The 15,377-nt window shown below is 46.0% G+C and overlaps 1 protein-coding gene across 1 annotated transcript in view; it reads right to left on the bottom strand.

Annotated features, from left to right (window-relative positions):
* GARNL3 (GTPase activating Rap/RanGAP domain like 3) overlaps positions 1-15,377 on the bottom strand; it is an 88,569-nt gene that overhangs the window by 17,735 nt on the left and 55,457 nt on the right. Inside the window, exons 18-26 of the mRNA XM_085855156.1 lie at positions 14,548-14,659; positions 11,262-11,360; positions 9,394-9,510; positions 8,993-9,147; positions 8,449-8,607; positions 7,887-7,953; positions 7,205-7,312; positions 6,803-6,921; positions 2,332-2,488 (exon numbers count right to left, since the gene is read on the bottom strand). Of these exons, the coding sequence (XP_085711282.1) occupies positions 2,332-2,488; positions 6,803-6,921; positions 7,205-7,312; positions 7,887-7,953; positions 8,449-8,607; positions 8,993-9,147; positions 9,394-9,510; positions 11,262-11,360; positions 14,548-14,659 (1,093 nt within the window). The remainder of the gene's footprint in view (positions 1-2,331; positions 2,489-6,802; positions 6,922-7,204; positions 7,313-7,886; positions 7,954-8,448; positions 8,608-8,992; positions 9,148-9,393; positions 9,511-11,261; positions 11,361-14,547; positions 14,660-15,377) is intronic.

Below are 15,377 nucleotides of genomic sequence, written 5' to 3' on the forward strand. Positions count from 1 at the left end.
TTCGTTGGTATAAGTTATCTATATGTGATTGAAACTTTCGGTGTACGTTACTAATACGCTATGCATACGTCCAACACGTTATTATACGCCCAAAACTTTTTTTAAAAAACATCAATCGTTCAGCGTATGCCAGCGTTTTACATACATTTTGATACCTTGCCATACGCTGGCTAAAACGTCAAGGTGTGACAGCCCCTTTAGCTATGCTATGAAGGAAGCAGCTCATCAGATGAAGGTCAACCTCAGGAGAGTTTACCATATCAACAACAGCGAGGAAAACTCACCCACCATCAGTCAACTATGGTCACAAAAAAGGCATCACCAAAATGGATTGCTCATTTATTAGATGCATCGATGGAAGCCATGATCCTGAAAATATGATGGTGTCCTCGTGGGTAAGCAGAATAGGCAAACCCACCGGAGGTTGTGGGTACAAATACGACTGAATTCGGATATATGAATTCAGATCGCAAACTAAGGGAGTCTTAGAATAATCAATATGTTGCCATCAGATTGTGAATGGAGAACCCAGCTGGCTGTCTTTCGAGATGACCTTCAGAGGAAGTAATCTGCTTGACCAGCTTGGTCTGGTAATAATAAGCAGTCAGACCATACGATGATTGAATCGACGCCCTCATGGCATTGGGATGGATATACTGAAGTATTTCACATGAAAAGTCAAAATCCCCCACAACAAGTACAATTATTGATAAGAAAGGGTCAACAAGCAGGACAAGTCAATACATAATGTGGCATTTTAACTTGGGCGAGGGTCACAGCATCGCGTGGCAACTGTTCTAACACCCGCCAGTTCAAATTCAATAACCTTCGTGATCGAGGGCTATGGAGACCACTCACTAATCCTAATCCTGCTCATTTGAATAGTCCTAGGTTTCTTTTTTTATAGTTTGAGCAATCGCTTTTACCAAACAACGTCCAGCGATCAAAACCCATGTCCATTCGTTCGTGATACCTTATCGTACACTTGAAGTGGCTCGCGTCAACTCGGAGCATCCAATGACTCACGATGATGATCGACGTAAAACACGAAAAGGAACAAGACAAAAAATAGAAAAAAATTATTTGAATTAAAAAAATTTTTTAGAATTACTTAAATTTGGTGCCGAGAGCATTCATTCCTGTTTTTTGTTCCTCTTTTTTTTCCGGCCTGTGGAACCAACTTCCAAGCCTGGTGTTGGCTTCGTGGTTGCGGTGGCTAGCTTGGGATCGATCCTCGGGTCCTGAGTTTGAGCCCCGTTGGCTGCTGAATTAACACCAGGTGGGGTTGACTCAGCCTGTCATCCTCCTGCGGTCGGCGAAATAAGTACCAGTGTACTGGTAAAAAGGGGCACAGCATCAATGGCACGGCTGTGCTCCAAGAAATGGTCAGAGTGGTGACCCGTCCGGGATTGTGCCAAATAGCCAAAGAAAAACTGCTTCGGCACTTCCAATGCTCTGTTCGAGAGTACAGTCCACTAGACTGGACTGGAACCAACTTCCATATTCTTTCCTCCAGGTCTTCAAGACAGCTGTTCACCACCATCTCAGATCATCCCCCACCCAAAGCCCATGATTTTGTCTACCTCCATTAATCATCCCCCAACTGACCTCTTTCCAAATTTTCAGTTTTTCCTTCTTGAGAGTTTGCTTCTGTATCCATCTTGTCTTCCCTATCCCTCTTTCTTTCCCACATCCTTTATTTTTACAAGTCTGCCTCTATTTTGGCCCTCAATGCTGCTGTTGGTGTGCTTTCCCCTCTCTCTTTCTACTATTCCTTTTGTTATTTTATGTCCTCATCCGTTCTATGTTCTAGCTGCTCCATGAACCTCGACTTTAAATACAAAAAAGAAAAAAAAACAAAAAAAAAAAACAGAAGAGATCCATCCATAGTCGTCATGGTCTGATGAAGGACGAGGCTGCGGAAGCATCATTTGCTCGTGGGAAGCTGTGCCGCTGATGCAGTTCCCCCCCTGTTAATTTTGTGCAGGAATTTGTAATTTGTTCATTGTGCCGGCGATAGCTTGCCTACTCTTGGGATCCGTAACGTCCATCAAATAATGGCAGCAGATGAGACACGAAGTTTAACGTCCATCCGAGGGACGGCGCACACATCGGTGCCTCGCCTGTGCCTGTGAAACACCAGGGTGAGAGTTTTATAGAGCTGAGTTGGGATTCAAACACAGGCTAGATAGCTCAGCGGAGGATGTGTATACCTCTGGAGGATCATACCAGCCTCTTATAACTAATGTGAAATTAAGGTAAGTTTTATCAACAAAAATCTGACCAATAGGCATTGCGAAAAAGGAAGATGACGTCACAATCAACAGATACCAGTTTCTGGTGTGGCCAATGGCGGAGTCGGTGGAGGCAAACGCTCGTCATCAGGAGTAGGAGTTTGGGGCGAGCTTGGGAGCGTTGGAGAGGGGGAAATTTGCCGAGAATTGGAGTCCGCGGCACCTAGCTCGGCCGAAACAAAGTAGATGTCTTTCTGTAGGATGAAGCAGACAATGAGCAAAAGAGGAAGACATCAGTAAGAAGAAAAGGAAGAGGATGTTCTGATGTCAAAATCCTCAAAATCAACACTCGCACTCATGTACAGGTTTCAATAGCTGCTCCACAACCACAGTTTTCATCATGATATTCTCGTTGTTATTATTATTTTTTCTGAATTACAAAGTTTAAAAAAAAACCAAGCAGATAGATTCCCGGCTGGATTATTGTCAGAGCTGCACTGTTATTTATTGTTTATCTCCGCCACCGAAGGTGGAAGGAGGTTATGTTTATCACCCCCCGTCCATCTGTTATTTTGTTTGTGTGTGGGATATCTCAAAAAGTTGTGGACGGATCCGGATGAAACTTGGTGGACATGCTGGGTGTGTGACATGGAGGAATTGGTTCGATTTTGCTGAAGATCCAAATCCGGATCCTGTTCCGAAATTTTTTTAATTTTTCAAATGAGTCTTCACCATTGAGAGATGGGGCCAAAACCGATACATCACGTGATATTTCAAAACTAATTGGGCCCGATATGTTCCACTGTATCAGGCACTGCCTGGCGGAGGTATGTGCTCTACCGAGTGTGGTGATGGTGATGGTGATGGTGGTGGTGATGGTGATGGTGATGGTGGTGGTGATGGTGGTGGTGATGGTGGTGATGGTGGTGGTGATGGTGGTGGTGATGGTGATGATGGTGGTGGTGATGGTGGTGGTGGTGGTGATGGTGGTGGTGGTGATGGTGGTGGTGATGGTGATGGTGGTGATGGTGGTGGTGATGATGGTGGTGATGGTGGTGGTGATGGTGGTGGTGATGGTGGTGATGGTGGTGATGATGGTGGTGGTGATGGTGGTGGTGGTGATGGTGGTGGTGGTGATGGTGGTGATGGTGATGGTGGTGGTGATGGTGGTGGTGATGGTGGTGGTGGTGATGGTGGTGATGGTGGTGATGGTGGTGGTGATGGTGGTGGTGATGGTGATGGTGATGGTGATGGTGATGATGGTGGTGATGATGGTGGTGGTGATGGTGATGATGGTGGTGATGGTGGTGGTGGTGATGGTGGTGGTGGTGATGGTGGTGATGGTGGTGGTGGTGGTGATGGTGATGGTGGTGATGGTGGTGGTGATGATGGTGGTGATGGTGGTGGTGATGGTGGTGGTGATGGTGGTGATGGTGGTGATGATGGTGGTGGTGATGGTGGTGGTGGTGATGGTGGTGGTGGTGATGGTGGTGGTGGTGATGGTGGTGGTGATGGTGGTGGTGATGGTGGTGGTGGTGATGGTGGTGATGGTGGTGGTGATGGTGGTGGTGATGGTGGTGGTGATGATGGTGGTGATGATGGTGGTGGTGATGGTGGTGATGGTGGTGATGGTGGTGGTGGTGATGGTGGTGGTGGTGATGGTGGTGATGGTGATGGTGGTGGTGGTGGTGGTGGTGATGGTGGTGGTGATGGTGGTGGTGATGGTGGTGATGGTGGTGATGGTGATGGTGGTGATGGTGATGGTGGTGATGGTGGTGGTGGTGATGGTGGTGATGGTGGTGGTGATGGTGGTGATGGTGATGGTGGTGATGGTGATGGTGGTGGTGGTGGTGATGATGGTGGTGATGGTGGTGGTGATGGTGGTGGTGATGGTGGTGATGGTGGTGGTGGTGATGGTGGTGATGGTGGTGATGGTGGTGATGATGGTGGTGATGGTGGTGGTGGTGGTGATGGTGATGGTGGTGATGGTGGTGATGGTGGTGGTGATGGTGGTGGTGATGGTGGTGATGGTGGTGGTGATGGTGGTGGTGATGGTGGTGGTGGTGATGGTGGTGATGGTGGTGATGGTGGTGATGGTGGTGATGATGGTGGTGATGGTGATGGTGGTGGTGATGGTGATGGTGGTGATGGTGGTGATGATGATGTTCGAGGGTTTGAGGGATTTATTGTGTTGATGGCCTGTGTTAGTTGGGTGAATAAATGTGGAAAATAGTTCACCAACCTGCGATTATTCGAGCGCATTGACCATTTTTTTTTCACAAGAAATAATTATCGCAATAGAGCGAATGCACGAAGGGGAAACCCATGAACGACAAGACCCTTCTTCCTGTACTTCAATTTTAATAAAATAATGATTTATAGATCATTGTAAAAAAAAAAATCCAGAAGTTTAGCACCACTGAAGCAATCTTATATACCAACCACCCTTAAAAACTGGAATAAGACGACGTTGAGTCGCAATTTACGAGACGGAGGCTTCATTGATCACTATTTCCCCATTGTCTGTTACATCATCCTGTCGAACGGACTCTCTGGAAAATCCTCTTTATCGCTTTGCTGATGACTCCACCCTCTGTCATCCCTCAGTCCGGCAAGCAGCAGCTTCTTCGCTCACTGCAGATCTGGGTAAAATCACAAACTGGTCCAACACGTGGAACATGTCTTTCAATCCGGACAAATCTCACACTCTCACTGTCTCTCCGAAAGGACCATTTGGAACCCCCTCCCCCCCCCCCATCCACTTTCTCAACAATCCTCTGGAAGAAATCTTTTCTTTCAAGCTTCTGGGTCTCACTATCTGCCATGACCTTTCCTGGGAAAGTCACATTACCAAACTGGCCTCCAAAACCAGTCGCCCACTGGGAATCCTCCATCGTGCAAAGTCCTTCCTCGGCCCACCTGAGCTCCTGACCACAAACAAAGATTTCATCCACAACCTGACGGATTACTGCTCTCCCCTCTGGGCTGGTACTCCTGCCTCTCACTTTTCTTGGCTTCACGCTGTGGAAACCAAGGCATTTCAGATCATTGGTATCTCCTGCGATGAGGCTCTCACTCTCACTGCAGGCAGGTCGGTGGTCTTTCTGTCCTCTACCATCTCCTCTCCAGTCTCACCCCCCTGCTCTGTCTGCGATCCTCCCCCTCTCTCCAGTCTGTCCCCCCCCCCATATTCCTACTGGGCGCTCAAGTTTCGCCAGCAATCTCCTGGTAAAACTTACAAAATCACGAATCACTGCTCACCTTCACTTGCTCATTCCTCTTTTTTTCCGCCTTTGGAATAAACTCCGACACTCTTCAATCCCATTCTTCCCTCCAGGTCTTCAAAACAGCCGTTCACCACCACCTCTTATAGTCCCCCATCCAAATCCTCGATCTTTTCGACCCCCGTTAATCCACCCCAAACCCACCTCCTTCAAATTCCTTGCTTTCCTTCCTGAAAGTCCCTGTAATGTCCGTCTTCTATTCCCCATGTTCCCCGCCCCATCCCTCTCCCTTCCACAGATCCCCTAATGTCTCTGTTCCCCACTGTTTTGTCCTTCCCTCTCCCGCCCCTTTTGTCCCATGCCCCCCTTGTTGTGCATTGTGAGTGTTAGCTCTTACACGAGCCTCAACAAGGTATACAAAAAAAAATAAAAAACACATTACATTAGTTACTAGCAGGGATGCCTGGCATTGTGGGGGGCCCATTATTGTGGGGGGATAAAACACTTCGATACACCCACAAAGGAATGGGGACCCTACACAGTTCCCTACATCCACGATAGAGCGATTAAAATTTTTTTAAAATCCCCCCAAAAATCCAAGTTTTGTTTTTTTTTTTAATTTTCAAAATATTTATTTTACCTAAAACCTAAAACACTCGTCAACATTCACTGATGAACCTGAAAATTTGACGACCGTCCTTTCAGCCATCTCCGAGAAAAACAAACGGCTCTCTTATACTACTGATTCGTAATTGTTGTTTGTGTCCTTTATAACGTCCTAAGAAAACCAGTAAGTTTCCTGTTTGGAGTGATTTTCTGGCAGTCAAACAGACTACGGCTGCCATCTCATTCCGATGTGCGCAGGTGCGTTCGGGACGAATTCTGAGCCACAGTACAATAAAACGAAAGACTTGTCTTCCTTTTCATGTTCCGATTCATGTTCAAAACAACATTCAATTCGAACAAGTTGGTCCTCGATCATAAACTGATAAGACAGACGAACTGACGGACATGAACCAATCGCTTAACCCCACTTTTCGCTTCGCGTCCGTGGAATAAATTTTTTTTTTTTTAATCTCTCGTTCATGTTCCATCCTTCATTTACCATCACGTGTTCTGCAATGAAGCAAGGCACCATCCAGGTATTATATAATGCATTTTTTGGCAATTTTAGAAACCCTCCCCCAAACACCACTCCGTAATCCTGGTCCAAAGTGCCCCCTTCTCCACTCCCACCTCCCAACAATTGTATTCCACAATGTGCACCGATGTGATTTGAGGCCTGGTTATTGGACTCAATGACATCATAGACCCTGTTCGGTGAAGAATATCCTGCAGACGTACACTTGCTGAGGCAAGAGAAAGGCCAGGCATAATGGCCCTGTGCACCAGGTTTCCATTGACGATCAGTCGCACTTCCAGGCAGTCGGCAGTGAAGGCCAGAAAGTAGGGGAAGGCACAAACTGCACACAGCATGGCGAGTTGAGCTTCAGGACATGTTGCGTCACGTGTTCACACACGGCATTACACGCCAACACAAGCAGATCATGCAAGTAGTCTCAGGTGCATGTTTACAATCTGTTTTTGAGCCATGGCATAACCAAAACCCACAAAAATTAACCTTGGACATCACGGAAGTTTTAAAATATTCTTATAATTCGTTTTCATTTCAAAACAATTACAAGCAATTGCTCACATTACAATTACAGCAACAATGGTCACAACAGGTGGGTTTTGGGAACTGACCAATATTTGTTGGGATTTGATTCCAACAGAAGTGCAAATCTGAAGGGGGAGGCTGCAACGGAGGGGGGCTCATGGCGGAGGCTGAAAGCTTCTTGTAACAGCACGTGTCTGCAATTGGAACATTCATACGGCTTACAGACAGCCAAGATGAATTCTCATGAGATCTGATGAGATCTTAAATCACATCTCATGAGAGGTTTCCATCAGGGTTACGTTACCAATTAGCTTTCCTATTTACTCAATCGTTCACCGATTGTTCGTTCACCGTCAACGTCCAGATCACAAAACCTGCGCCACGTCTAATGCTAACGACTCTCGGATCGGTATACAAATGGTCCACCAATGAAGACGACCACCAGATGTCACAACTTTACACAAGCCATGTGTATTACCACAACACAGGACCTATTATCCAGTTATATAGCAAGCTCTCCTACCTCTGAACAAAAATTTCCAAGCGGGATGGGGGTGTCGAGATGTCACCAATAACCTGCGTGCGACTCCTACGTTAATTATACACATTATTGGAAGGTCTAGTCAAATGAAATAGTTTCTTTTCACGATACGATTGGATGTGTACGCCGGCACAGACACTATACATACGTCCGTCACCACCACAGCTTGCGTTTGTTCAAAGAGCGTGAAACATATGACGCGCCGTCCATGTAGCATTTCCACTTACAGTTGTAGCACAAGAGCAAGCCTGCCTCGCCATCTTCATACAGGTCAATTGCAGTCAAGAAGCTCACCTGGGCGAGCAAAGCACCAGCACTCAACAACCATCTTGCCAAGCACAACCCTTAAACCGCGGGGCTCATGAAGGACACCTTTGAATTATTTACAACACAAACAAAGCTCTGCACACCATCTTTCAGGTACCAAGTTTTCATGGTAAGATGTCCTCGAATAAAGATTCGGGGAAACTCATGCAAAGTCACCTGTCGTGACTACCGACTCGGCAGGCCGGGTCAGCCGGGTCAACCCGGGTGCAATAGAAATGCTACTTTCCTATTGCAACAACAATGCACATAGTGACGATGTCACGTCCTGATTTTTGACACCATGCATATTATAATATAAGCTAATTAGCTTTCCTATCGAATCAATCGAATTAATTCGTAGTCCATCAACGGTATACATGTTGCAGGTAGTTTCATGTGTAGATATGTTACATTAATTACGTGCTTTCAATGCAAAGAACGGCGCTCGATAGTGAACACTCTCTCACAGCGTCCCCCTCCCACCTTGCTGGCGTCGATCTGGTGCAGGCGAAAGGCCTGACCGGTGCTCTCGCTGAGGAGAGTGAAGTGGTGTGGGCACGCCACGCAGATAAAGTTGTCATTCTCACCCGTTTTCCCATCGAGCAGCGTCAACACTGCCGGAACCTCGGGTACGCAGATCTCCTGTCACGGGGGTGACGTAAATTACGGTCACATGATGCACGGATACCGGTCTTGCATTCGTCTCAAGCTTCTCAAAAACAAATGGCAACCCTGTGCTGAGAAATGTGTTCACCTGAAAACACAGGTTTGTTCGGGATAACTGAAACATTAAGAAAGGCCCGGATTAATGTCGGTTTGAATTGGCTGGGGCCTGGCTATATCACTGGCTAGGCCTCGCTACCTTCGAAGCAATTGTGGGCCTACTGGAGAGGAATAGAGACAAACAGTATCGTGAGAATGTAACGCTCGGTCAATTGACGAGACCCTTCTTAAGCGATTAATTGCAAGAAAATGGCGGGGGACAAAATGGAAAGGAAAGCAGAGGTAAGAAGTTGCAACCTCGCACCCGGATGTACTGAAAACCATCCCCCGGAGGACCGCCGGGTGGAGAATCGGGAGGCCTGCCACGCCAGGCAGCAAGCAGCAAGCGGTTTCGAATTGCAGTCACGATGCGCAGGGTTTTGCATGTGCTGTGCGTGTTCAATGCGTACAGGTGGCAGCCTGCATTGAGAAGGAAGCAAGAATACACAAGCACGTGATGACCAAAAACATTCCCGACAAGTTGAATAGCATTTCTCCCAACACAGTTCCTGTTATCTGGGCTTGCCCCCAAGCCCCTGTGAGGTCTCTGTAGGAGTCTTTAACAAGAGTTAGCTTGTGACATTCAAGGCATTCTAGAGAATGGCAGAACATTCGATGAAATATAAACCACGGGCACGGTGATACAGTTATGGTGCAGCGTTCGACCTCTTGTCTTTTCCAACTTGAAGTCTCGGCATTCTGGCTTTCCCAGCGCAGGTGCGCCCTCACTGGGTCGAAACTTCAGTTGTGCCAAGCTGAACGCGTACAGCCGGGACTCTTTGCCTGAGGGTTCGTGGGGACCAAAGAGGTAGACGTTAAAAAGGAAGATTGGGCAGAGTGGCTAAACCAAAAAAAAAAAAAATGACCGTTTTTACAGCCATTTTTCCCTGCTGTGCAGGGGTTTGGCTTTTTCTTGAAGCAATGTTTTATGGCCGGATGCCCTTCCTGACGCCAACCCTGGTCGCCTCTTACGAAACACAGGGATATGGTACACCTATTCTAACTGGGGCATACACCGGGAGAGTGGCTAAACCAAGAGGGAATATATTTATTATGGGTGCAAATGTCGAGGGCAGGGAAGAGGGGATTTGGGTTGCCATTCCCCCAACCCCCATACATGCCTCTTCTACCCTCCTCTCTATCTCCTTTCTCTCCATACCCACTCCTCCTACACTCCCGTACCCTCCATTCCTCTTCCATTCCCTTCCTTCGCGTCAATTCCAATTTTACAAATGGATGGCCCTCAAGGCCGTTGAGATCCAGGGGATTTGGTGAAAGTGAGAAAGACGAGCAAATGGTCCACTCTTTCTCGATGCTCTCAAAGTTAGTTGTGGTCAAAATGTCTTGTAACTGGTCCCCAAGAAACCATTTCATCTTCACAAAAGCTACTGGCTTGGTTGTTGAGCAAAGTAATCACTCACCGTGAAGTGACTCTCAGGGCAAGGCTAAATAGTTGATAAACTCAAGGATTTGAACCATATTCTAGCAACTGGTGATTCATGAAGCAACTTTTAGTTGCTTTGTTATTTTATTTTATTTTTTTTTTATTTCGATTTACTGTTGCCAGATTATACAATTGGTGTGCAGCGTTGGCCGGGCAGTTGCATGATGTAGTGGGCAAAGCTTCATCATGTTGTCTTTCATGGGTGTGGGTTCGATCCATAGGCCTGCTCAAGCCGGGAATTCCCACTGGTTGTGGCGACCTGGACAGAGTAGTGACCTGGATGGGGGACTTGCAAACTTTTTCACAACTTGTGATTGCCTTGACGCGCTGTCCCAGAACATGGGCCTTCACTGCACAGTCAGCATACGTTGGTCAGTATGATGTGGGCCGCTTTGCTGCAGAAGTGAAAATACAACTCCGACATGTACGCAAGACAATGACACGAGCGGACAATCATCGACTTTTCCACAAGAGTCCAACGTAATTACATGAAATCCAAACACGACTGAGGACCTATTGATGGATATTTCGCATCAATAAGTTTAAACTTTCTGAGCCGTTTTGTAAGAGCGAAAAATCAATGCTTTGCGAGTCGATGAATGTGGCCTGTCAGGGAAGAACGTCAGAACAAGGCCCGGCTAATGTAATTGCCTCTGGATTGAAGGATTAAAAATATTCATTCAAAGCGACGTGGGAAAGGGATGAGCCGCGGGAGGGAAACTACCCCAAAAAGGTAGATTTATGAGCAATCATTAAAGCTTGCGGACAGATGTGGATGGTCAATACGTTCAAAATGCACTCATCACGAGAAAGAGCACGAGACAGACAGTAAGGAAGAGAAAGACAAAAAAAGTGACAACAATGACAGCGACGAGGTGCTTCTTGGATGTGGGGCAGCGCATGGGAGGCCGAGATAAAGAGCAGGAGGAAAATTCGAACTTAGAGGTCACGACTTGTGCCTCTTCGATCACAGCATTCTAATGGTTCGAGGCCAGCATGGCTAAGTAACCCAAGGGATTTTGAGAGAAGCTCCACCACACTATAATCATGAATGATTTATGTGCTGGAGATGCCCGGTGTATCCCAGTACCTCGATCAGAAAGCATCAGCAGCAGGTCCTGGGTCTCCAACACACTTAGCTGTTTGACGCAGAAACTTCGGTCAAATACGGCCACCGGTGACTGTCCCTCTATAAACAAAAAAAAACAAAAAAAAATCAGGGGTTACTTTCTTAATTTCTTCAAATACCTCTTTTATACATTCAGCACAGATTATACGAGGAAGTTCAGCACATTTTGAGACCAGTTAGACCATCAGGCCCCATCTGTGTTGTAACCCCATCTCAGTACATGAACACTTTATTTATCCTATTAACTCAACCTATCTGTTTACTTCACTTCACACACCCGTTTAATCAATTTGCTTCCATTACACATCCCATTTAATCCACATGGAACTATATGATTCGATCCCAAAGGCCGACGCTTAGCCACAAGTCAGCTCGTCAGCTTTTTGATCACAGAAAATGTTTTTTTTAAGTTAACAATAAGCTCTGATAGATATTGTCACAGTAGGATTATTTTTTATTATTATTATTATTCTTATAGAAACAAAGTAAAGAACAAGGAAGGAAATAGATTTTTTTTTACATTTATTTATTTATTTATTTATTTGTATGCAGCCTTTGGTGCTTGGCTGCATCATTTTCTGGGGGCACAGCTGCTGCACTGCTGATGCAATGCCTCTGTTACCAAAACACACCTGTACTCAATGCGTTGACCTTGGAAGGATGACAGGCTGAGTCAACCCTATCTGGTGTTAATTCAATGGCCTGACAAGGGCTTGAACTTAAGACCTGAGGATCTTATGCCAAGTACCTTAACCATTAAGCCAACACCAGGCCTATTTAACTTATGATCAGGTGGTTAAGCAGAGCCAGATTCCAGCACCGAGATGTCAGTCCAAATATGGGTCACGGCTGGTATTTGGAGGTCAATGACTTGTCTGAAGTTAATTTATTACAGATGGCAATTGATTACTTATTAAGTCGCCTTCAACAATATAGAGGAGGGAACCCGAGTGACTGATTGCATGAGAAGTTACGAAGCACAGACAGACGTAGGACCTGCTCGGATTTCACATCTTTTTTTGTAAACATGATTGAGGCTCGTGAAAGAGCAAGAGTGGAATGGAAGGGAGCGAATGGAAAGTGGGAAACACCAGCGGAGGAGTAGGAGTGAGAGTGAGATTAAGGGGAGGGGCAGGGGGGGAAGGACACGTGAGGGTGAACAAGCTGCACACAAACTAAATGAAATGCAAACAAGAAGAGAAAGGGGAAAGTGGTGTTGAAACAGAGAAGGAACAAACCACCTGACAAAGAACAAAAGAAAATAGGTGACGGAGAGGGAGGGGGGAAATCAAAATAACCTGGGAAATAGAAGTGCTTGGAAATGGGGTCATTTGGGGTAGAAGCGATCACGGGTATGGATGGGGTATGGCCTAAGGTAGTGGTGAACAGCTGTCTTGAAGCCCTGGAGAGAAGAATGGGACTGAGCAGACTGGGGCAGTTGGTTCCACGGGTGAGAAAAAAGAGGAACAAATGAGTGAAGGTGAGTGGTGAGCCTGGATTTTCAGAGTTTATCAAGAAGTGGGCAACTGGCAGACCATATACACCCTACAGAAACCTGTGAGGGAGAGAGCTAAGAGAGGGCAGAGGGTACAAGACCAAAAAGGAGCCGGTAGAGTACAGAGAGGCCTCTAACCTGTCTGTGATGTGAAAGTAACAGGCTTAGACACTCAGCTTCGGCGTGGGAGATCCCATTGATTTTGAGGATCTCGCTTTCCACAGCAGCAAGAAGAGCAAAGTGTGAGGCAGGTGCACCAGCCCAAAGGTGAGAGCAGTACTCCATCAACCTGTGAACGAAAGCCTTGTAGGTTGTCAAAAGTTCAGATTAGCCAAGAAAAGATCTGCATGACGAGGGATACCCAGTTGGCGGCTAGCTTTGGAAGCCATCTTGGAATTATGGTCTGCCCAAGAAAGATCATGGATGATGGCGAGGGGCAAACATTTGAGTGACTTCACCTCTTCAAGTGATTTGTTTAAGAAGTAGATGGGAGAGTTTGCCAGACAATCCTTTTGGAGAGACAGGGTGAGTGTGTGGGATTTGTCAGGGTTGAAAGACATATTGCAAGTGTTGGACCGGCTCCTGGTTCTATCAACGTCTGCAGAGAGGAAAGAGGCTGCTACCAGCCAATCTAAAGGATGAGAAATGATATTCCAAGATTAAAGCTATGTTTATGCAATGTATCAGGTCCTAATAATAAGGGCAGACAACACATGAAAATGAACATGAAGGGGAATAGTGATAACCACAATTGAGAAAGGCTTGAATATTGTGAGCAAGCGGCACAGCTTACGAGTTTACAGAGCCTGGAACCTCATATTATTTGAAATACGTCCATTGAGTACGAAGTAGAACATAGCTTATTAAAATCATCACCTACCTACGACACCGTAGGCAATCTTTACTTTCAACAAAGAAGTTGAACTCTGCTTCAAATTCAAATTATATCCCCACCCGAAGGGTAGATAAACAGGCAGTCACTGAATGAGCAAACGTTCATGTCCGTGACAGTTCCAAATTCCATGGCTTTGCTGAGAAACAACAGAAGGCTAAAGAGTCAGAAGGATCGTTCTGATCACTCAGGCTTACATTCTATAATTTCCAATAAATATGTATTGAATAACCGATGAGAAGCAGCCCTGAAAAGATGGTTTGTTAGAGACGAAAATCCGACAAATGTGTCGTCAAAAAAGGACTCCGGGGCACGAGCAGAGTACCCATCAGGCTCGAGTCTTGACGAAATGTCAGGACTTGCCTGGATAGGAAATTACAGGAAAAAAGATTTCTATATAGGAAATGGAAGTGGTGTCCAACCAATAAGATTGTCATGTCTCGGGTGATACGGGATGCTTTGACCGCAGAGGGGTCTTCAACTTGGTCTGTTGAAGATAATTCTGTGGTCGAAACATCAGTTAGGTGCCATGCTAAGTGAATGCTATCATGGAGTTTCCATTTCACAAACAATGTAACGATCATCATCATTTTATTGCACAGAGAATGCCTTAGTGCAATGTGACATTGCAAGCGGACAACATCATATCCCTGTTAAAAACAGTGTTTTGACCCCTCAATAACCTTTTAAAGTTCAACACTCAATCAGTTTGTGAGTAACGTGGCCATCGACGTATGACATCCGGGACAGTGTGGGATCTTTTATGTGACGAGGACGAACCTTTGTAACCCCAATTACATGATTACCAAGGCCATCTGCAAGTCTTTACCAATGTGTGCAAACATGTCAAGCTGTCCCACCATTGAGAAGGAATATCCCCTCATCGGTGGCAGTGAGCAGTGAGCTGCCCCACGAATCTGCACATGCCACCGCGTGTGGAAAGTTTGTGCAGAACAACTGTGGCTCCCAGGGCTGAAAAGATGTGCACGGCATTGGAAGCAGCATGATGGGTCAGATAGAAGTTGGAGCGAATCAACCGGAGTGGGGGAGGCAGTAGGTGGAGGGCACAAAGAGGATTGGGAGAGATCAATGTGAAAGGTGCAAATGCTCACTTACTCTGGAGCACACGCATCATTGGTTTCTTGTAAATCTGTCCCTCATCGCAATTCTAATCGTATATTGAAGGGCAACAGTTATTTCCAATGCAATACACGAACATTTCTTTTCCATCGCTAACCAAGAAACAGTTGTATATCTAAAATCAGAACGTCAATAATTTGTAACTGATTATTGTATTGAGTGACCGATGTATGCAGAAAGCTAAATAAAGCTAAACATATAGCTCAAGAAAGCTGCATAAAGCAACCAAAAAAGGCTACACAAGGTTTCCCTTTGCCGGCTACACAAGCCCTTTGCCGTTTCAAACCCGACCGGGTTCCTCTACAGCTGTAGACAGACATTCACAAGTACATTATCAGGCTCTCAGGATCACCAGCTTGGCTCCAGACTTCATCGAAATTCCGACCCTTTCTGCCCAAAACCTCTCCAACTCGGCACACGAAATGCACCCATGACCTTGTGACCAACTCGCAAAAATAAAGGACTCGCTTTCATACAATGTTATGATAACTCCAAACGTTTATGATTATGTATCGAACCCTTTGTTTCCTTTACGAGGTGTGTTCGGGCA

Source organism: Eptatretus burgeri, chromosome 14 (genome assembly GCF_056783735.1).
Source record: "Eptatretus burgeri isolate ZD-2024b chromosome 14, Ebu_testis_v1, whole genome shotgun sequence".
NCBI classification, from domain to species: domain Eukaryota; kingdom Metazoa; phylum Chordata; class Myxini; order Myxiniformes; family Myxinidae; genus Eptatretus; species Eptatretus burgeri.